The sequence below is a fragment of the Drosophila miranda genome, chromosome 2 (genome assembly GCF_003369915.1).
Source record: "Drosophila miranda strain MSH22 chromosome 2, D.miranda_PacBio2.1, whole genome shotgun sequence".
NCBI lineage: Eukaryota > Metazoa > Arthropoda > Insecta > Diptera > Drosophilidae > Drosophila > Drosophila miranda.
The window spans coordinates 4,062,864-4,085,452 of record NC_046675.1 but is presented as its reverse complement, the minus strand read 5'-3'; the positions used below and the strand labels follow the sequence as shown (position 1 = coordinate 4,085,452).

Below are 22,589 nucleotides of genomic sequence, written 5' to 3'. Positions count from 1 at the left end.
AAATACAGAAACGAAACGAAACAAAAACCCCAACAAGACAAACTTAACTAACTGTGAAATTTCTTATTGTGATTGCGTTTGTCATTGCGTTAGTTTACAACTCCCTCTCTCTCACACACACACACATGCAGCCAGAAAGACAGGTGTGTCACCCACACTGACAGCCGCTATGTGCCACACAGAACTTTCCATTGCAGCAAGCAGGCAGCAGCACAGCACCGCTCAAAGACATTGACTGCACCATTCGCCAAGTTATGAAAATCTGTGCGAGAATTCTCTTAGCTAAAGCGCATTGAACTGTGCAAATTGCGAGCAATTTAATTTTTTTCGCTCTCTCTTTTCCCTCTTAGAAATCATGCTTGCTGCATGCTGCATGCCACTGCCACACCACCTCGTCGCCCCTCACACGTTGAAGCGAGCTCTCACGCAGCTGCCCCGCGGGAGGTTGGGAAAACTTTGCGTAATACCAAAAAGTGCTGGCAGCACATTTCGAGTGCAAACTTTATATTAGAGTTGAAGTGCCACATAGACACAGATACACACACACACACACACACCACATACACGTATACACTCACACCAGCACACAATCCCAAGCAAGTAAGTAGAAAAGTGGCAAAAGTGCAAGTACGTGGCTTGGCTTGCCTTTGGGGTCCAGAGGAATACTAGCTCTGTGCCTCGTACCATTGCCACTGCCGCAGCCCCTGTCCCTGCCACTGCCTCGCGTTATTTATGAGTTGCGTATGTTATAACGAACTGCAGCAGCAGCAGCAGCAGCAGCAACACAAAAGCGCAGCAGCACAAAGCAATGCCCCAATATGACAACGAATACGACAACGACATGAAGATGTTTGCCGGGGAAAAAAGTCCTTCGACGACCAGTTCTCGCAATTACAGTGCACACAAGTCATCGACTTGCTCAAAAGTTCAGCCAACTTATGATACTCGACAGCGCATTTTCCCTGTTCGCATTTTCCCTTCATTCTTTTCTTTTCTCCTTTTTTTTGTGCATCGAAAATATTGCAAATTTCCCCTTTAGCTCTCCACAAAGCTGTGTGTCCCGCGTGGGGCTCTGCCATGGCAACTGGGCCTCCCATCACCCATCACCCAACGTCCTGATCCTGCCACCTGTGCCACCTCTCCTCTGTATGCCGCCGCGTGTCAGCCGCTAACTAGGTGGCGTGGGCGATGATGTTGCATTGGCGCTTTTGCACCTATTTTTCATGTGACTCCGATGAGACCTCCTTTTCCAGCTCCGGCTCAGAGTCCGTGAACGTGGATGTGGAAGTGGACCTCCCCCTGCTCCGCCATTTACCTGTCCCTTTGAATGGATTGACGATGACACGCAATGTTGCGTTTTAAAGAAATTAATACACTTTCCGCTGTTTGCCCGCCCAGCGTTTTCCACGGTTCGCATTTTTACCCCCTTACACCATTTTCCAATTGCACGAATGTCCCCCTGTATATATATACGTATTCCCCCTGCTCGTGTTGCTTTTGTGTCGCGTTTCTGTTGCGTTTGTGTCGCGTTTCTGTGCTCAGCGATTTGGCTTCAGGACGTGCAAATTTAATTGCATAATTTCAGATTTATTTTTAATTCAACTAGCGGTGCAACACACCACACCCACTTTGCCCCCTCTTTTCCACCTCTTTGCCCCCTCTCTGCCACCTCAGATTGTGTGTGTGTCCCCTGCTGGCTGTTCCTTAATGGTCGTGAACAAAACGCTAGCTACTTGCCATAATAAGGGGTTATGCGACGAGATTCAATAAAAATGAATTTGCAAAATGTGTTCTCGTTTAATGAGCTGCACATGTGCGTTTTTAATTAATAACAAAGCGGGCACAAGCTTGTACATACAAATACAAATACAGGACCGATGAGCGGACAGGAAACTTAATTTTTATATTCCTATTATTTTATGGGTTATATAATATTGGATTAGGCATGCCTGGCGGGATCCAAATATCACGCTACACTGCTCTGAACATAAATGAAACGTGTTGATACCCTTACTGTGGAATGTTACCAGGGTTACTCCGATTATTAATTTTGATACGATACTTTGTGGAATCAAAGACAATTTTCTTGTGCTTCGAAGGAGTTTTTCACTGGCACGAACCTGTGAACGATTGTTAGCATCGTTTCGAACCTACTATCAAAATCATAACACCCCTTTTAAAGGGCATACGATATCCGAAATACAAGAATGTGCTCATATTCAATATTGGATTACTCGGGCTAATTAGGAACCGAATGAATTTCCAATATGGGTATATATATTTTGGCCACAATCGGTCCGAATTTCTGGCACACAGCATGTCAGTCTAATTGCCCATTGCCTCACCCTGTGCTCTCTGTGTGTGCCCTGGAAAATCAAAACAAAATTTAATCATGTTAATATAATTACTAAAAATTAAGCCATAATCAACACACGCACGAAGCAGGAACAGGGCCAGGACCGGGACCAGGACCAGGAACAGGCCCATGGCAAACACCTGCCAGCAAAAGGCAAACAACAAATGGCAGAGGACTCTGCTTCCTTCCGCCAGAGCTGAACATAACACCAAAACGACCCAAATTATTTTTAATTCCCCGCTGGATAAGCCAGCAGTCGAGCAACCGGAAGCCGGGGGATTGGGCCTCCTTTGGAGGCCTTTGAGCGTCTGCTTCCACTGCAATTTATCCTAAGCGACCGGCAGAGTCGCGTGCTGCGAATATTAACGAAATGATTATGGAATTCATAATTACACAGGAGCACAGCTGTAGGTATGTGTCGGTCCCATTGTGTATTGTAAAATACGTCAACACATTTGCTCAGCCAGCCCGCTCGATCCCCGAAGAGCCGGAGCTCGTCAGACAATCTCTCAGCGGCAGGAATGGAGGGTTGTGGATTGAGGGCGTTTGCCATTGCCCCACATGGCGCATACGCAATTTCCAATGCTTTGCCAACTCAAATATTTGACGCATACAGTGCGTGATTAAATTAAATGCGAAGCCAGGACGAGTTGGAGGCCAGGCCGTATGCCAGGCGACACAACTAATTAAAAACGCCCGAACAATGGCGACGTGACCGGGACCGTGAAAGGAATTTCTCTGCACCGAAAATTCAATTGGCATCCGAGGTCGATGACCCATTGAACTGCTCTGCCGAGTGTGTGTAATGGACTTGCCGCTGCCGCTGTCGCCGCCCAGAGCCGAGCCGCATAATGCGATTATTGTCCCTGGTACATATGTACCATTCGGTTGGGATAATTCAATAAATTGCAATTCCATGCTGCTAACTCGCCCCGTGGGGATTTGCCTGCCAAATCAAATGCACTTAACTAAACTAAATGTTGCCACTCAGCCGCAAACATACAAACGCACACACAGAGACTCGGGCGGTGCCACAGAAATGCGCCCCGAAGTAGGCAACGATATGCTGGCAGCATAAATTTCATTTCGTGTGGAAAAAGGGAAAACTGTTAAAAGGGACTCGACTCGCCTCCCATTCCGAGATCTGCCTTTGCTTGCCTCAAACGCTGCTCCGAAATAAGCTGAAACTGAGTTTGAAACTTTTTTAAGTTAATTGAAATTTGGTCCAAGGGCCCAAGATGGTATGAACTATAGTTATACCTTCGAAACCGATGTAAATGCACGATGTGGTAGAGCCTTGTAATCCCTGCGTAACCACCTCTAAAGGGTATCCCCAAAAAAAGGTTTGAATTCTAGTTTTCGTTTGATCAGAACCAGGATTGCCTCTGCCCCATTCCGGGCGGATATTTATGCCCATGCGTAGGCCTCGAAACGGCAAGACTCGGACTTGTTGAATGGCCTACGAATATGTTTTGGCCATTTCCAATGGAGTTTTTCCCCCCTGGTTTTCCTTTTGGCATCCTCCTCCTCCTCGTGCTCGTGCCACAGAAGCGCCAAACAGTTTAGTCAGTGCCGGGCAATGTGCTTAAGTCTCATTTATTTTTCATGACTTGGCCTATAAAAATTGTAATTTCATTACCACCGACAGGCGGTTGCCAAGAAGGTGAGAGCGGTGGTCCGTGTGGTGCTGGTGGGGGCAGTGGCGGTTAGAGGGAGCTGGGGTGCTGGGGCAGGGTCTTGAGCAAAAGTGGCAAGTGCAAAAATTGAAACACACTTGAAAAATGGAAGGTGGCCGGAAACACAACCACAAGCTCAAAACACCCGAAAGGTGTCTACTCCCACTGGTCCTGCCACATCCCGTCTCCCCCTCCCCTCTTTCGCCCTCTTAGTCTCTGTGCCTGGCTGCTACCTTTTTTTATGAATTTTTAAAAATGTTTCTGTTTTGGCGGCTGCCCGCGCTGATTTCGCAGTCATGGGCAGTCATGGCCGTGTGGTCGTCGTAGGACCCAAATGCCCGGCCACTTGTTAGCTATTTTACGTTCCCACAAAGGCCCTCTCGCTATCTGTCCATCCGTCCATTCATCCGTCCGTCCGTCCGTGTGGGTTGTGGGAGAGTGTGGCCAAGGTACTTAACTTAAATGCCATGCCACACAGTCCTCCACTTGCCCTGGTCCTGGTTCTGCTGAGACTTGGGTCTGGTCTAGTCTGGTATTCTTGGCCAGTCGACATCAATTTAAATTGAATTTTCAATTTTACCTGTGGGCTCGGGGTCTAAGGATGGGTCTAAGGATGGGTCTAAGGATGAGGAGGATGAGCGGCTTGTGCCTTTTGAGTTTCTTTGGAAGAGCTTTGGTATGCAACCCAGACGACCGACAATTTATGTCTTGAATTAGTCTAATGTACAATTTAAACCGAAACTTTTTATCTGGGGGGGGCACGGCACGGCCACTCAATTCAACCGCATGCCCAAAATGGCATGGGGTTAGGGCGCGGAAGGGCAATCTTAATTGATTAGGCCCGACATTTAATTAGCAGCGAATATTTTTGGTTCCGCTGCGGCTTGCCTTTTGAGCACATTCATCATGCTTTGATGGGTTCTGGTTCTGGTCCTCCTCCAGGTCCTCCTCCAGGTCCTGGTGCTGGTACTGGTGCTGGTCCTATGTCCGCGCTTCAATGTCACCAATTATGCTAATTAAAGGTGCCGTCAGCGGAGGTGGAAAGCTCAACAAAGCGCGCAAAATGTCTCTGTTTATGGCCCAGAGGGATGATGGGGTGCCTGATGGATGTGGTGAGGGGCAGGAATTGGTCGCCGGTAAGGGGTGGTTATTTTTAAACGACTAACGGGCAGGCTCAAAAGGGCTAAGGCTTATAAAAAGGGCTAACTAGCTGCTGGCTGGCTGGCTGGCTGGCGGGCTGCCTCGGGGGTCTGGGCGTGACAATTGACAGCCGAAGCGTAATTATCAAAATATGTAGAAAATGGTAGGGCTGCTGCCGCTGAGGTAACAACCTTTTGGAATTGACAAATTAACATAAGAATGGTTAGTCAGGTGAGCAGCTATACAGTTGAACGTTTATGCAGACAAAAGGGGGATGGAAATTGGGCGGAGATACATATATCCACAAATTGCTGAATATCTTAAGCCTTCGGGCGGTAACGAACCTGTTGATGAATCAAATACGAAATACAAAATTCAAATTTAAGGCAAGCCAGGAGCAATTTCAGGGAACCCTGGTCGTTGGGCGTGGCCTTGCACATTGTCTGACAATGCTTAACGCTTGCTGCACTAATTCAATTAAATATTTGTCTTTGTAGTTTCCCAGCGGCACGCACAGGCACACAGCCGCCCTGAGACGAAAAGAAGAAAAGAAACGAAACGAAACGAAGAAATATGATGAGGGCAAAAATACCCAGACACCAGAGCCCATACCGCTCCCTAGCCCAATACCAGTTCCGATCCCTGACAAAGGCCAAAGACAAAGAGAAAGCCAAGGCTGCCGGCGAAGGATAAACAGCTCACCGTAGTGGCTCCCAATTCCCGATTCCCGGCTAGGACATGGTCCTCTTTTGGTGGAGCGGAGCGCCCTAGCGCCATAACGCAAATATTGTCGAACGTGAAGCTTTCACTGAAAAAGTGAGAGCAGGCATAGGCGGTGCCGAAGGAACTCGAGCCCTGCAAGGAATGAATTTATTGCTTTTGGGAATTTTCCACTTGATGGCATTTAATGCGATTTAGTATTTAAATGAAGACGGGGCTGAAGCTGGGAGCTGGGACAACAAAGACGATAAACTTATTCGGGCGCATTAAATTAATCTCAGCCAAGGCAGCATCTCCTCCTGCTTATTAAGTATATGGCAATGATAATCCTGCCCGTGCCACTGCCCGTGCCCGTGCCCTGGACTTTACACCCATCTCTCTGCATGCGGATTCAGAATTTGAATGGATATGTTGCAGCTCCAATCGATGGCTCCTCGATTACGTCGTTGACTGTCCAATGGCTCGGTGGCAGTGGCTCGAAATAGTTTTCGCTGATTGAAAATTGGAACTAGACACGGTCACACACGAGTGCCACCAGGAGGCCCACACAGTACGTACACCCAACGCCCGCCCACTGCCCCACTGACTGAATGACTGACTGACAGGGCAATCTAAAATGTTTTGCTCGCTGCACGTGAGTGCCCCTCAACAGGAGCCATCCATGGGGATGAATGCCGCACCAGCGGGAGTCGCATCAGCAACCAGCCGGGGGATAAGTGCTAGTCCACCGCATCAGCCCTGCAGTTATACCATACATTTTCCACCGACGGTTTTCAAAGAATAGAAAACCATTTTCAGCAACAGATTTCATGAAAAAAAGATTGGACGAACAATTCAATGGGTTTTCGGCTGTGCATTTGCTTTAGATTTTTGGGTCTTTGGTCTTTGGTCTTTAGATGCACCGCTGCACTGGGATCCGCTTCTGCTGGTGGCGACACTTGATGGTGTAGTCAAGTCATTGCTATCAAAATATAATTGCCGGTGGAACGGCTATCGTGCAGCAGCAGCCCCACTTCACAATTTCCATCGCTTTTAGTTTCATTTTCCCAACGGGGAATGCCAGTGGCGTCTCTCATTTAAAGCTTTAAAGTAAATATTTAAACAATTGTTCTTTTTGTGTGACTTTTTATTATCGGATAGTGTATCGGCATGACAATATGTTAGTTGAATAAATAAATAAATAAATAAGTGGTGTCGCAAAAAGTGTAAAGCGCATAAATCGAACAGTATCCTAATTATATGTGTAATATGCAGATAAATATGTTGCTATTTGGTTAGCAAATAAGCCAAATCCGAGCCGAGTCGATTGCCCATTGCATAATTCAATTAAAAACCGCCAGCATTAACGTTAACACTGCTCACCTTTCGTTTTCGATGGCGAATGCAAATAAAAGCCAAATAATTGACTTTTTGGCCACAAATAAATACTAAAATTAACTTAAACTGAATACCCGACACAGACACGAAACTGGAAACTATGGAAGCTAAAAACTCATATGCAAACTGCAGAAAATATAATTGTAATAAAATTAACAAAATTACTGTCTAAATTGATCCACCACCGGAGTACAGAATAAATAATTGATATTCGATATTTGTTTAGAGAGCATAACGCATAACGCATAACGCCTAAGCCTAGGGGGAGGGTCGAAAGTTTTTTAACTTTTCCCGGGTTCTGTTTTGAAGAGAAAAAACTTTCAAGGAGTCCTATACGACTAATCGTTTGCCTTAGAGTCTAGTATTAACATTTTGTTCGGTTATTAAGTTGTTCATAGAACTTACTTTTGATATATCATAGATATATGGTTCCTAAAATTACCGCAACACCTTCATGCCGCCAACAGTGGGTGCACCAGTGTCTGGTGTTGTTGCAGTGCCTCTGAGAGGGAGCGTCTAGTGACTCGACCTTTAACCAAGTTTCGCCTCAGGCTACTAATGGTGGTCCCTCACTTTTGACGCCACTCCTCCTGGCAGCAGCAACACACACTCAGACACACACACTCACACACACATGTGGGTGCAGGATTATCCACTGCATGGGCAGGCAGCATTTGAATAAAGATGTCGGCAGTAAGTCAAACATATGCCTGCAGCGATGGGCCAACAGCCACGCCCAGCCGCAGTGCAAGATTAGATTTACATTATGATGGATTGCGCTTAAAACCTGTGCCCTTCGACGAACTTACCTTCGCCATGGGGGCAATGGTTTTAGCCTACGAGCTAGAGCCAAACTTAATCGATGCACGAACTTACCTTCGTGCGCTATAAAGATTGTGTATGTACAAGAACTAGGACCCGCTAAACCCACAAGGCTAGTCGGGCATAGTCGGAGTGTGGAATGGGACTTGGATTGGGACAGGTGGGACTGATGGGAGAGGTGGCTATGCTAGCAAATAAATACCCTTAGAACTACGCGATCTGGATAAGAGTCCTAGTCCTCCTCCTCTCTACTGGTTGTAGGGATGGCAGAACTGATAGACCAGACGCTGCGACCGCTCCGTTTTCTTCATGATGCCCTTCTTGTAGTACTGCCGGATGGAGCGGGACAGCTTGTCGTAGTTCATGGCCGGGCGATTCTTGCGGCGACCCCACAGCTTGGCCACCCGCACCGAGTCCTCGATCTTGAAGATGCCCTTGGTGCGATCGATCCAGCGTATGGCTGTGCCGTTCACCTGCGGCGATGACAGCAGCTCCTTGAGGAACTGCCACAGATGGATGTGGGAGCCGCCGCCAGTGCGTCCGCCACTAGTGCGCTTCACAGGAGTGGAAGTCGGTGTGGCAGCTGTCACTGCGGGAGTGGAAGTGGAAGTTGAAGTGGGCGTTGGCGTGGGTGTGGGGGTTACTGTGGCTTCCACCTCCATATCCTCATCATCTGTTAAGGGGAGAAACGAAACGAAAAGAAATTAATCTCAAGAGAACCGCCAAAGCATCCCCAATCCCCCACGCACCTTCGCTGTCCTCATTGTAGTCGTCCAGGTTCAGCATCGGATAGCTAGCTGGCGGCCACAGATCGAGGCCTGGCTGCTGCTGCTGCTGGTGCTGGATCTGGCTGTTCGGCTGATCGGCATAGGCCATCTTCCATATCTCCAATTGGGCATGTAGTGTGCTCCCGCTCTGGAAGGAAAAGAAAGCCGAAAGTGATACATTTTGAATGGGCACACAGACAGACAAACAGACAGAGCATAGAGCCTTAATCCCGGCTAGATCTCAATCTAGACGGCCTATCAATTGGAAATTCTTATGCTATCCAAGTGCATAAATAAATCTGCACTATCTGCAGTCTGCGGAGGCAGCCTCCGCAGACAACAGACAAGCAACATCTACAGCAGCAAGCAGCAAACAGCAAACAGCAACATCAACTAGCAACAGCAGCAACAAAAACCACATGAGACTGCGACAACGACTTACTTTCACCTTGCAATGTCGTTGCTGGTCGTTGGCTCAGTTCGAGTGGAGTGGAGTGGAGTGCTGTGCTGCTACTGCCAGTCCCCAGAGCCAGAGCCAGCGACAGAGACAGAGACAGAAAGCCATAGCCATAGTCATCTGAGCCTCTACGCGATGGTTGGCTCGTAATCATCCATCCAAGTGCTGCAGTTTCACCAAACAACCTTCACACATTCTTTCACCTTTACAGCCATGACCACGGTTACTAATTTTGTCGACTGCTCGGCTTGGCTGGGCTTGTCTCCACTCCGATTTCATTTCGCTCGCGCTCTCCCGATCACGTTCGTTGCCCAAGTCTTTTGTTTCGTTTTTTGTTGCAGTAGCAGCACCATCGGCCTGGGCCTAAACGAATGTAATCATTGATATATTTTTGGCAAAAGTCTTCGGACTGGACTGAAGCTCTGGAGAGCGCATGTGGAGTAGTTTTTACTCGTAGAGTAGATGCCGCAAGCCTTTGCCTAATTGTTGGCGGCAACAGGTTTCGGGGTTTTGAGTTGTTTTTGAGTTTTGCGTTTTGCTTTCTGATTTCTGATTTTGGCTTATTCAAGTATGTAAGCTCCCGTGGCCTGCTCTGCTCTGCTGTCTTGGCCTGCTCTTCTGGCCCGCTCTGGCCTGGCCTGGCCTGGCCTGGCCTGGCCTGGCCAAGAGCCATGACGTCAACACCAGTTACGAAACTTGTTTCGTTTTAGTTTTCGTTTCGTTGTATTTTGTTTTGTTTGCGTTGTTTTCGGTTGTGTTGTTGTTTTGTCCATTCCATTCCATTCCATTTCGATTCGTACGCGAAATTTGATTCAATCGCATTGATTGGGCTTTCTGCTTTCTGCTCTGGGCCTTTTGCCTTTTGCTATTGCCATTTGCATTGTGTGATTGTTTTACATGGTATCGGGCAATGCTTTGTGCTGATCAATTTTGTAATAGATAGTTATTTTGGCACTCGCCTTGCCCAGTTAAGTCATAGCCTTTACAGACTGCTACTACAACTACGAATGATGTACATGGTGCACCATAATGATGGTCGACCACTACTTACCTCTGGCAGTCGACGCACGAATTCCTCTTCGCTGAGTAATGCCAATGCGGCGCCGTCTTCGGAGAACTTCAGCTCCAAATTGGCGGCCGGCGGCAGCTTGAACTGTGCCAAGGTGGATCGTAGCCATGCGTGTACTTGCGAGGGTGTCCATGCATTTGGATCTGCAAATAGTTATGAAGAACCATGAGGAAATCTGCATACCAAAGCAGAGAGGCCATGGAGACTCACCCTGCGATATTTGCAGCTCCATACAGATGGCATCAGCTTCCCGCTTGGCATGCTCCAGCGCCAGCGAAATGACAGGCTCAAAGTCCCCGCGCACCTCGGCCAAGCCGCCGATGAAGGATTCCAGGGCCAGTGGCCGCAGGTTGTGCTTCTTCTGGAACGTCGTGTCCTCCAAGCACTCGCGCAACAGCTGATGGTCGGGCTTGGTGTCCGGCTGCGCCTGCTGCTGCTGCAGCAAGGCGTTCAGGTCGATGAAGCTCTCAATGTCCGAGTCCAGCGGCTCCGCCTTAATGCTCTCGCTGCAGGAAGAGCGCGGCGAGGGTGTCTCACAGTTGGACTCTGGCGGGGAGGGCGGCAGGATGTGCAGCTCCTGCTTGATGCTCGAGGCATCCAACGAGGGCGAGGGGCTGCTCAGACAGTCGTAGCTGCCGTGGAACTTGCCGTAGCCCCCGCCGAATGAGGCGAACTCCGACTGAAGGGGCGAGGACTGGGGAGAGGGGTACACGCTGTGTGGATAGGCAGGAGGAGGGATCAACTGATGGCCGGAGGAGGCATAGGCCAGTGCCGGCTGCTGCTGCTGCTGCTGCTGGTTATCCGTGGGGCAGTCCCAGGCGCATTCAATCTTGATCTGTGGCGCGTTGTACTGGTACACCGTGGTGGGTATGCCGGCGTCCTGTGGCAGCAGCGACAGATCAAAGTTATCCGCATAGGCGGAGTACTGGTCCGGCGGCGTGAGGGCCTGGAACGGTTGTGGCTTCAGATGGGGACTGTGCGGCATCTGTTAGGGCGAAAAAAAGAAAAGAATCACGAATTAGTAAATGGATTAGGGACATCTTCTGTCTGCTAAGCGGCGCCATCTTTCCTCGATGGCGAATTTCGAGTATCAGCAATTATCAACCGATCGGAGCTGCCAAATTGCGGCCACCTGTCTTAATTATCACGCCCATGAAAGTTAATGAATTTCTGTTACTTCTCCACTGGTTTTACGAGCGTGTGGCTGTGGCTGTTGCTGTGGCTGCCGCCTTTCTAATTCGTACTAGCATCACCAGACGACCTACCTGGCGAGCGCCAAAAAAAGTATGGAAATTTTTCGGATTCTGACTGCTATTCTGATTCTGATTCGGTTGTCGATTGTTAATTGTTGATTGTCGGTGCTTAACCTTAAGATTTCCAAAAGGCGGGCAAAGGTCTGCAAAGGCAACGGCAACGGCAATGGCAACGGCAATGGCAATGGCGGGATGTGAATGCGAAACCGACCAGACAACAGCAGGAGACGTACTAAGCTTCGAGTGGCATTGATTTTCTCATTTATCAAGCTGCGACTTGGCCTGTGACGCCACAAAAGCCAACTGCAAAAAAACCCAAAGCCCCAGCTGTGGAGGGGGGCGTGGTCTGGACAAAGGGGGAGCACCAAGACTAGAGCAGGGCGAGATGTGGGGGCAGAGCTCGGTGTTTGTTTGTGTGCTTTTTTTATGAGCAGCCCAAACAATGACTAGATCGAAATCAAAGCGTTCTCTTGTCGCTTGCTTCTCACAGAGATTTCTGTCTGTTTTACTACCTTCCTCCCTCTCGTAGTCTGTTTTTTTTTCTTCTCTTTCGCTCTACTTCTCCCCCTCTCTTTCTCACTTTTTCACTATAATTTGTAGACTATAGCTAGGGTGTTCCCTACCTTTGAGGAGATGCTTTTAAAGCCTATCATTTTCCTAAAGAATACATTTATTATGAATGGTCCATCGAGAGCCTAATCCTAATCATTATGCTCTTCAGTCTTCCTAAATCCATAAAATCCCTTATCGAGGTCTTAAAACAAGTCGAAAACATTGGTTCTTGTATACTTTCAAAATATTTTAAAAAAGATACAAATGTTTTTGAATCCCTTTCTGCTTTAAAGAACGAGAGAGTCCTAATCATTATGCTCTTCAGTCTTCCTATATCCATAAAATCCCTTATCGAGGTCTTAAAACAAGTCGAAGACATTGGCTCTTGTATACTTTCAAAATATTTTAAAAAAGATACAAATGTTTTTGAATCCCTTTCTGCTTTAAAGAACGAGAGATCTCATAGGGTATCACTAGTTTCGCCCTCACAATGGTTGCCTTTTCTTCTGGTTTTGTTTCATACTATTTGTTTGATATTCATTTGCACACAGCGTCACAAAAGAAGGCAATGCTAATATATGGCCCGAATGCGCTACCAATTTCTACCTCGGAGAAACTGGTTTTTCATTAAGCAACTCGATGCAGCAGCTATCTGCTCGTATCTCTGGGGAGCTCGGTGTGTCACAATGCTTCAAGGGGGGGGAGAGGCAGAAGAAGGTTGCCATTCGTAGGCAGAGGAAGGCTGTGGGCTGCGGGCTGTGGTGGCAGAGGGAGGGGGCATGCATACGCTATGGCTATGCGCTGTGCGCTTATTATTAATAAAACAGCTCATACTGGATTTTCCGACAAGTACTTTCGGTTGGTGGGCACCAGGCAGAAGGGGCACCAGGGGGAGGTGAGAGGTGTGCTGAAGGGATGGCTGCCATTATTGCCCGTTCGACGTTCGCCATAATTCTAACTAGTCACGATGTTATTACAATTTCTATGTTTTAATTGTTGGGCACCGGGGCGTATGAGTGATTTGAGTTCGCTTTTCTCGCCTGCCCGATAATTGCCAGCGCAAACATTTCGATTTCGCTGTGCGGACTGCCTGCCTATACCCCTTGCGTAATCTCCATATTATTAGAGCAAGTATCTCAGGCCTGTACTTAGCCTAGGGTACTTCACCGCAACTCTCAAGCCCAAAAGAGTCCCCGAGGAAAACCGAGGACATACATGATTCAGCAGCGGCAGCAGAAGCAGCTGGCTGCTGGCTGCAGCCGATGACTCAGTCGAAAAGCCATAAAATATGTGATTGCCTGGCAAAAACTGCATAATAAATTGAGTGGCCAGATACAGAGACATAGCCAGGGGTTCTCTCTCCCATCTACCATTTATGGACCATTAAGGGCGACTCTGGCCACTAAAATGTCAACTAGTTATTACATCTGCCTGACTAGGCACAACATTTTCTATGCATTTTTTAATAAACTATTTTCATATTACATTTTATGACTATTAACAGTTCTCCCCTCTCGTCGACCACCCTATGGGTTGCAGCCATAAATTTTGCCAGAAAAAGGTCTTACAACTCAATTTGAGCCAGGGTTTGGCCATTAAGGAGAAGGACAGAACGCAACGAAGAGAGCTCTCCAAATAGGTGATGCCAAATAATGTCTATAAATATTCTCTCGGCTCGGCGCTGAGGCAATAAAAGTGAAACAGAAATTTGCATTTTGACCGGACTTTTGATTTATTTGCAATATCTTTACATTTTACCCCTAGACCAACACCGAGACCGAAGGCAGAGACCGATACAGAGACCGATACAGAGACCGACACAGAGAGACCCACTTCCTCACAGCTGTACGAATTAGATCACTCGGGTTATTCCACATGGATCCTACAGACAATATTGTATGGTATGTATGTGGATTTCCTGCTGACTTTGAACAAAAGATCTCAGCGATCTGAATCATGTGGTGTACTCGTCAATTTTAATTAAATCTTTTTTTGTACAGAGAAATACTGAAAAACAAGCTCAACAAACACAGTTCTGGCGAGAATTGGAGTTTCCAATTGCCCGAAAGAGGGAATGGGGCGAAACGCGGACAAAAGGCTGTTTTTGTGGCCCGCTTAGCCAAACGCTTTCGGCCGCTAATATTTCATTGGCATGTCGGACATCGGGCATCGGGCGTCGGCTGTCAATAAACGCCTTTGTCATGGGCGGACAGGGGTACAGGGCGTTGCAATGGTCATTTAGGAATCATATATCGACATATAAATAGCCGCCGCACAGCCACCAACACCCGCACCGCACCATTGAGTCGACCCAATCAACGTCACAAATTGGTGGGTTCTCTGAGCCGGCGAGCGTTTGTTTTCGCGTGTTTGGCCATCGATCACGGTGGAGTTCCAGCCACTTGGCCACTTCGCTGTGGTGTGGTGTCAATGCCGGTACAAGGGAACAATGGGGCCGGGGCCAGCAATTAGGATATGGCCAAAACGATTGTCAGGTGTTGGGTTGTACGTAGTAGTATTTTTAGAAAAACCACAATAGCCGGCGGTTCTATTTATAAAACCGTTTACAAAAGTCACAGAACAGCGATACACTCGTACACTCGTGGGTGTCGGACTACAGAGAGTGTGGGTATGAATGGGAATGTGAATGTGAATGCGAATGGGAGTGCATTCCGTGTTCCTCTGGGCTTTCCACTTGGCCCCAACAACAGGATCCAACACTCACTCGATTCGATGAAAAGCGCTCTTATCGAGGAAAGCAATCGGCTACCGGACAACCGACTACCGCTACTGCTGACTAATGCTTAAATATCAAATCTGATGGAGAGAAAAGTATACATATGTTAACCACAAAATTCATAAACGAGTGTGGCCCTGACACGCACTGGCACCAAAAGAATCGAATGCCAATTAAATTATGGCAATTTCGGGCATCCCAAAAATGCCACAGAAACATCAGAGCCTGACTCATGCCACACACTACACTGCCAGCAGAAAAAAACTGACGAGATATAACAAAATAAATATTAAAATTCCAGCAGGCGATAAAATCATGTTTCCAGCAGATGAAACAAAAGAAAACGAATCAAATTTGAGGCCAAAGCGATGTCCAAATCGAATTCCAAGACGAAAACACGACTCTCAGAGTTAGTGGTGAGGATTTGAATTGGATTGAATTTCCCAAAATTGAAAAAACCCTTACCTAAAAATTAGCAACAATAATATTTAAGCAATGCGAGACAGGGAGACAGGAGGAGAGGCAGGGCGAGAGGGAGAGAAAAAGTAATAAATTGGAAATAGCAGGCGGGCAAAAGGCAAGAGAAAAACAAGTTTTATGTATGATTTTTGTGGCTGGGGCCGACGTCAAACGAAATTCATTAGAACAAGTCAAAGCCATTGCCAAGAATGTGGCATATTCTCCTCATGTGGTGTGTAAATTGCGTGTATTTGTGTGTGTCTCTTTGCCTAATAATAAAATCAAGTTTACGTTTTAAGAACGACAAAAAGCATTATTAAAAGCGGCGATCAGATAGCAGTCAGCTTATGGTCGTGTGTGGTGCGCCGACAGCAGATAATAAATCGAACGAAATGGCCAACGCCTCGGGCGAGCCTCACGACCCGATCTATATAGATATGGGTACGGTACGGGTGGGGTATACCATATAACATGATCTTACACGGGGCGCGGCCCAGGCACATAGACAAAGGAAACCTTGGAGCGGGACACAGAGTCGGAGTTAATGTCGGAGTCGGAGACAAAAGGTTGCCTGCCCCCCCTTGGTGGAAGTGAAGGGTAAGATATAGATATAGATATACTATATAGTTGTGCGGCTGTCCAGAACAGTTGCAATTACAGCTCTGGACAGCCTTGGGGCCTGACATGACCATGTTCTCATGCTGATGTTGATGTTGAATTATGGCCAAGTGGTATTTAAATTAATTTATATGTATCTTTGAACCAAATAAAACGAACTATGCAAATGTGTCTCTCTGTGTCGCTCGGATACGGCCACAGCCACAGCGACAGCCGCAGCCTCAACCTCCTCAGGTGTTCAGGTCGGGTATTGGGTTCTGGGCTCTGGGTTCTGCTGGGTCTCTGGCGACAATTGTCAGGTAATCTGTTCTAATCGCATTATGGCAATGGAGCTCGCAAAAGCCACGAGCGGCGAAGACCAAACCCCTTCACCGGCCACCTCTCCCTCTCTGTCTAAATCCATCTGGCTCTATCTCTTTCCCACTGTGGTGGTAGATGCGCAGGCGCAAATTGTTTGTTTAATGAATGTTCGCTTTATTCGCTGGCTTAGGGATTGGATATACTGAGGAGGAGTGTGTGGCGTGGCGTGGCATGGTGTGGTGTGGTGTGGGGAATGGGGTTATGGCAATGTTGAAGTGCGCTGTCAACAGCATAAGCACACAGATACAGATACAGCCACAGACAGAGACACAGACACAGATAGATACAGCCAGAGATAGAGATAGAGATACAGATACATATACATATAGAGAGATACAGCCAGCAAATCCCCCGAACAATATCCACGTACAATCTACGAAGTACGAGCACTTTGGATGCGTGGGTTAAGCTGTCAAAGAGACAAGACTTATTTCTGCTTATTTTTACATCGTTCGCCTCTGCCTTCTGTTTGTCTCTTTCATTATTCTCTGTATCTCTGTATCTTTGTATTATTGTATCTGTGTTTGGTGTTGGCTTTTAGTAGCTCTGTCTGTCTGTCTGTCTCTCTGCTGGTCTGCCTGTCGTGACGGCGCAATTCTGTTTGCAGTTCTTGCCGTTCTTCGGTTCGCTTCAGCTATTTGCATTGCATTTAATTGTCGACATTTCATGCTAAATAAATTGCTGCTGCAAGGTTAATAAATATCTTGACACAGCAGTGCTACAGTGCTACAGTGGTACAGTGGGAATGGGTGCAACATTTCAATTATGCTAGATTCTTTTTTCCCACCTCATTATACATACAGTGGATAGGATAGAATAGGATAGGATAGGATAGGATACGATAGTGCATGTACATATCTCTCTTAAATATGCATATCTTTCATTACATGTTGCGATCTAGAATGTTCCGGGATGCCGTAGGGAAACCCCTTAATTAGCACTCAATCGCATATCGGACTGAGTGTCTTTTGCAGGATTTTCACTTGTCAAGCTTCGTGCCTCAGACTCTACGCAACCCAGACAAGACATCACATGAATGGCACTTTGGGGGAGTCGCCGGAGTCCGCAGTCTGCAGTCCGGAGTCCGGAGTAGCCCATCCCACACTCTTGACAGGAATGCGCTTACGATACTCGCAATGTCTAGGCACTGAACTCCAAGCCCTTCTGACAGTGCCACTAGTGCTGCTTCTAGTGCTGTTCCTTGAAACTCCTCATTATGCTTGGCACGCACCGACAATTATTCTGTACAAAAGACGTTGCAAAGCCAAGTCATTTTCAATTTGCATAAAAGCCTGGGCTCCAGAGATATACTGCTGTGCTGGGAAGACCGCAACAGCAACAGCAACAACAACAACAACAGCAGTGCTGTTGCAACCACAATGGGTCTTGTCTTAAGAAGCCACACCCCAAAAAATGCCAAACCCAACGATGATTATTGTATAATCCATTTGATTGATACTCAACAATATTAGATATATGGCCAAAGGGCTGTTTGCTGTTCTGTAGGGAAAGATACATCCATTGAAAGGGGGAAAGGGGGAAAGCGAAGCCAAACGAACAACTTGAAGTATTTATGTCAGGCCCCATCCTCCCATTCCATCCCCATCCATTCCATCTCATCTCATCTCATCTGATCTGCGAAAGCGCCTGCATTTATAATTGCTGGCAGTAGTATTTATTTTATTATGTCCATAAATATAATGAGACTGGTTGAGAGTCCAGAGAGAGGGGTCGCCCAGGGGCAGGTGGAGAGCGAGAGCGAGCGTCTTGAAGTGCATTTCTAAATGCTGTTCAGCGTCAACTTCTGTGTCAGCGATTGGAAAAGCGCGAGAAGCTGCAACAACGCGGTGCAACATTGCAGCGCGGAGACACATTTCCATCAAATCAATCAAAAATGGTAAATACAAGTTTTTTTTTTCTTCTGCATTTCTACAGTATTTTCTTTTATTGCAATGCTGGCAGAAGCAGCAGCAGCAGCAGCGACAAAACGTCAAAGACTTCAGCCTAAGTAGGTCCAACAAAAAGTATCTGCTGCTGATGCTGCTGCTACTGCTGCTTTAGCTGCTGTATCTGCTGGATTGGAATGCACTTTCCGAGTGAAATGCCAGGCCGACATGGCAGCTCTTACTATTTGTGCTATTGCTCTTGCTGGTGCTGTTGTTGCTGGCTGCCACCGTTTGTTGTCATGCCATAGTTGACAATCATTTAGAATCACTTCTGGCAAAATGAAAGCATCTTTTGAAAGTTGCTGCTGCTGTTGCCACTCGTACCAATGCCAGTGCCAATGCCAGTGCTGCTGCCACTGCCGCAGCCACTGCTTTTGCTATTGCTGTTATTGTAATTAAAGCGAAATGCCATAAGACAAATGGGAAAATGTAACTGCCAAGTGTTACAGCAAGCTGGCCTTAAGCCAGAGAGGGACACGGCGACTCTCACCCAGTGACACGCATTCGCGAGATACATCTGCCTGCCGCCCACACGAATCGGGCTGCTAATTAAAACGCTGCCACAAGGCAAGGCATCTCTCCTACTCGTTGCTTTCCTATCAGCAGCACACGCCGTCGTACACGCAGCTTCGGCCCCATCAAAAACTGCGCATAAAACTCGAGCATACCACAGAGTACGAGTGCTGCTGCTACACAGCAGGGACTGGATGAGATACAGATACATTTCGCTGGCTGATAAGGGCTGGCAAAAGGTTATCAACTGTCAGCTATCATCGGGCCGCCTGTAGTTGCTCTAGTGCTCTGGCCCCCATAAAAGTGCCACTCTCCGCCACAGACACAGACACAACAACAGCCACAGATGCAGATACAGTATCTTCTCGGTGTATATTTCACTTACCTCACTGCTATTTGCCAGGTACATCATTTTCTCGTACTCCATTTCGGTGCGTGTGTCTGCCTGTCTGGATAATAACAATTCTTCGGGCTCCGGACTGTGGCTGCTGTCTTCCAGATGTATCTCTGTAGCTCTAGCTGGTGCTGTAGCGCTGTATGTGTATCTTTTCGCATGCAAAAATCAACCTCAACTGCGAAAGTCTCGGTCTGTCGTTCGGCCGTCTCGTTCTGGCTGTCGGGGCAGGCGGCACCTCCCGCTCTAACCGTCTCTGTTCGGCTCTTTCACTTGTTGCTGTTTATTTTGTATTATTTTTTGATTTTTTTTTTTTTGATTTTTCAAAAATTGTAAACTAGATTCACGATGTTTTTGTGGCTCTTTTGGCTCTCGCTCTTGTGGATTTTCGTTTTTACACTGTTTCTGTCTTTTGTGCTCATAATGAGCCACAGATTCGATTAGTTTTTGATTTAACTACGATTTTGATTTTTGATTTTATTTCGGTTTTGATTTTAAGTCTAGGCTTTTTGTTTTGTGGCATTCGTGGGACGGGACGGGACGGGTATTCACTGCATTTCGTTATTAAAATTTCCACTTGCAAACTTGTTGCTCTTTCTTTCTTCGCACTGTTGCTGTCTCTGTCTGCCTCTCTCTTTCTTTCTCGCTCTCTTTGTACATATATTTATATTATATCGATTCAATCCGTCCGCTGAGTGAACCGTTCGCCGAGTCTTCACGATCAATTCTGTTTGCACGATCGGCGGTCGTGCCTCGGCTTACTTACTTACCTCATCCGAAAGCTTAAACTGGTTTCAAAGCTCTCATCTGTGTACAAGCTCTTTTCAAGCTCTCTTCTTTATAAGCTTACAGCCATCAAAAGTCCATCAATTTCAAGATGAAATTTATTATTTCACATAAAACGACAGAAACAGAAACCGCCACTGAAAATGCAACTGCAACAGAGACTGGCACTGGCAGTGGAACTGCCACTGATACTGCCACTCCCACTGCCACTGCAACTTTGATTGAATTGGAGGGCCCACGCCCACTATCTCTCTGTCCCTCAGTGTATCTTCCCGCATGAGGAGTATCCATCCATCTGTATGTCTGTCTGTGCCTGTCTGTGCATGTCTGTCTGTCTTTCAGTGGGTCTGTCAGCGCATATACTGTTTGCGGGCTGGATTCGCCGCGGGGCTACTGCTGCCACGCCAAAGAGTGGATAGAGCTGGCCAGCCAGTCCCGACAGATGTGTACACTGTGCAGATACTTTCCGCAGTCAGTATGTGCGTGTGTGTGCGGCTCTACGTCAACTGCATTATCATTTCCGCATCCGTTTGCAGCAGACCCAAAGACGATGCCAAAGCCACAGCCACAGCGACAGACTGCGGCGGTAAAAGCGAAATACAATTTCAAAAATCTGTTTGACATTTATATTTCATTGCACAATGACAATTCTGCAATTTTTTGTTGATAAAAAAACTACTGTCCTCTCAGTCTGCCTCGAGGCAGTGGCGGACATTGACTCCTCGACTCCATTATTTCAATGCCAAAAAAGGTTAGCCATTAAATTCTTAGATGAAAGAAACTGCAATGGAAATAGCCATTTTTTATGGTTCGTGGATCACTCCAAAACACTTAAATGTGAGCACAGAAGATATCAGCTGACTATCACATGCCTCCCGGTATCCTGCCGGTGGTTTTCCACCTTAAATGCTCCTTTCCGTTCAAGCGATGGCCTCGCGCCGGGATGCCGCCAATCGTCGTCCAGCTGGAGCCGCGAACAGGAAGTGTCGTCCTCTAAATTGAAAGGCATGTCAACAGCGACTGCCACTCAGGCAGGACTCCCGCCGATAGCCATCCTTATACCGAATATGGTAGGCAGCGAGATAGAGTCGTTCGCCCGCGAGCCCCAATCGTGATGTGATCACAACAACTGACAGCATCGGAAATGGCCACACACCTTGATGAACAGCTGGATGCAAAGACCGTTGCGTTTAATGGCCAGCTGCGAACCGCCGAGGGCCCGGACCCGGCTGTGAATGTCCTGATGGGACAGCCATTAGCCCACGCGGACAATGGCCGCTGCGTGTCCAGGGAGAGAACGTGCTGAGGTGGCAGGACGCTCAAAGAGCTCGCAAAGCATAGCTGAGCCAGGCCCTGGGGCACCACACGCAGTCTCGATTAGATTGGCTGCATCCCAGGAGCAGCATGGGGAAAAATAGTTTACTTATTTCACAGAGAAGGAATGGAATGCTGAATGCAAAAGGATTGATGACCACACTGGCCCTGGATGGGGACAGAAGCCACCAAGCATCATTTAATCAGGCCTATGCATGATAAATCAGGAGCTAATCGGGGGACAGGTGAGCCTTCATTTAATGGAGTGGACAGGGGATTGCATTGTCCGAACATTCGAATTAAAAACTGCATTGTTCCCAGAGACGGGTTTAGTTGACTCTCTGTGTAGCCTGTCGTTCGTTCTCTTATGAGTCGAGTCCTGATAGATGCACTCTTATTCGGGGAGGAGCAGAACAATGTGCAGTACATGGGCTCCACTGCACTCCACGCCACACCCATTGGGGCGTCACACAAATTGGACTTAAATCAAAGCAAGGATTAATGCGTTAGTCCCACAGCATTGACAGGGAGGTGGAGCCCCAGACAGTCGAGTACACAAATAGACACCCAGATACAAACACAAACACAGACACACAGCCACAGCCCAGTCGGTCGAACACCCATTGAATGCACGAGCTGGGGCAGGAAGTGGGGCAGATGGTCGGCCAGGAAAGGAGAAGGAGGAGAAGGAGGAGAAGAAGATGTAGCAGGAGTAGTGGGGTAAAGACATGAGGCGTGACAGCGCATGCTGCCGGATGGTCGGTCAATGAGACACTTCCGGTGTAGGAGGCCACAGCATTGATGTAAATGAATGCAACGTTGCGACGCTTAAGCCGGTTACAATGCCCAGTGCCGCAGTGCTCCGGAAACGCTGCATCCACAATGGCCAAGTCGGAATGAGGGTGACTTCCCCTGCCACAAAAAGACAGACAGACAGCCAGTCAGATGGAGGAGAGACAGGATCGCTGAGCAAACTGTTGCATGCCTGTTGCCTGTTGGATACTCGAGTAATAGACGTCTCTCTGTTTGGACAATTCCCTCTAGAGTCCTTCGGCATATCGTATGGCTGCCACACGCCAGAGATCCAAAGAGTGGGAGAGACAGATCCGAAGTGGGAGGGACACTCACCATCTGCCCCACCAGAGATCCAGTGAGAGAGGGAGTGACAATTCAGAGTCACCAAATCCCAGTTAGTGGGATGGCTTTGTCTGAATCGCCACACGAACGCGAATGGAACGCGAATGGAATTGTTGCGGTGTCCGTTCACATGGAA

At 47.5% G+C, this 22,589-nt stretch overlaps 1 protein-coding gene across 3 annotated transcripts; it reads right to left on the bottom strand.

The window, feature by feature from the left end:
* Positions 1 to 6,997: 6,997 nt before the first annotated feature.
* On the bottom strand, positions 6,998 to 19,952 carry LOC108157461 (DNA-binding protein D-ETS-4). 3 transcript variants are annotated; one of them, XM_017289534.2, is made up of 5 exons: positions 19,208 to 19,952; positions 10,595 to 11,369; positions 10,367 to 10,527; positions 8,841 to 9,006; positions 6,998 to 8,764 (listed from the first exon to the last, which is right to left on the bottom strand). In XM_017289534.2, exons 1-5 carry the CDS (start codon positions 19,247 to 19,249, stop codon positions 8,340 to 8,342), a joined length of 1,569 nt encoding a protein of 522 aa, XP_017145023.1. In that variant the 5' UTR covers positions 19,250 to 19,952; the 3' UTR covers positions 6,998 to 8,339. The 3 variants fall into 3 exon arrangements, with proteins under 3 accessions (XP_017145023.1, XP_033245421.1, XP_033245422.1); XM_033389530.1 differs by lacking the exon at positions 19,208 to 19,952 and adding an exon at positions 11,752 to 11,831; XM_033389531.1 differs by lacking the exon at positions 19,208 to 19,952 and adding an exon at positions 11,650 to 11,720.
* Between the last annotated feature and the right edge of the window lie 2,637 nt (positions 19,953 to 22,589).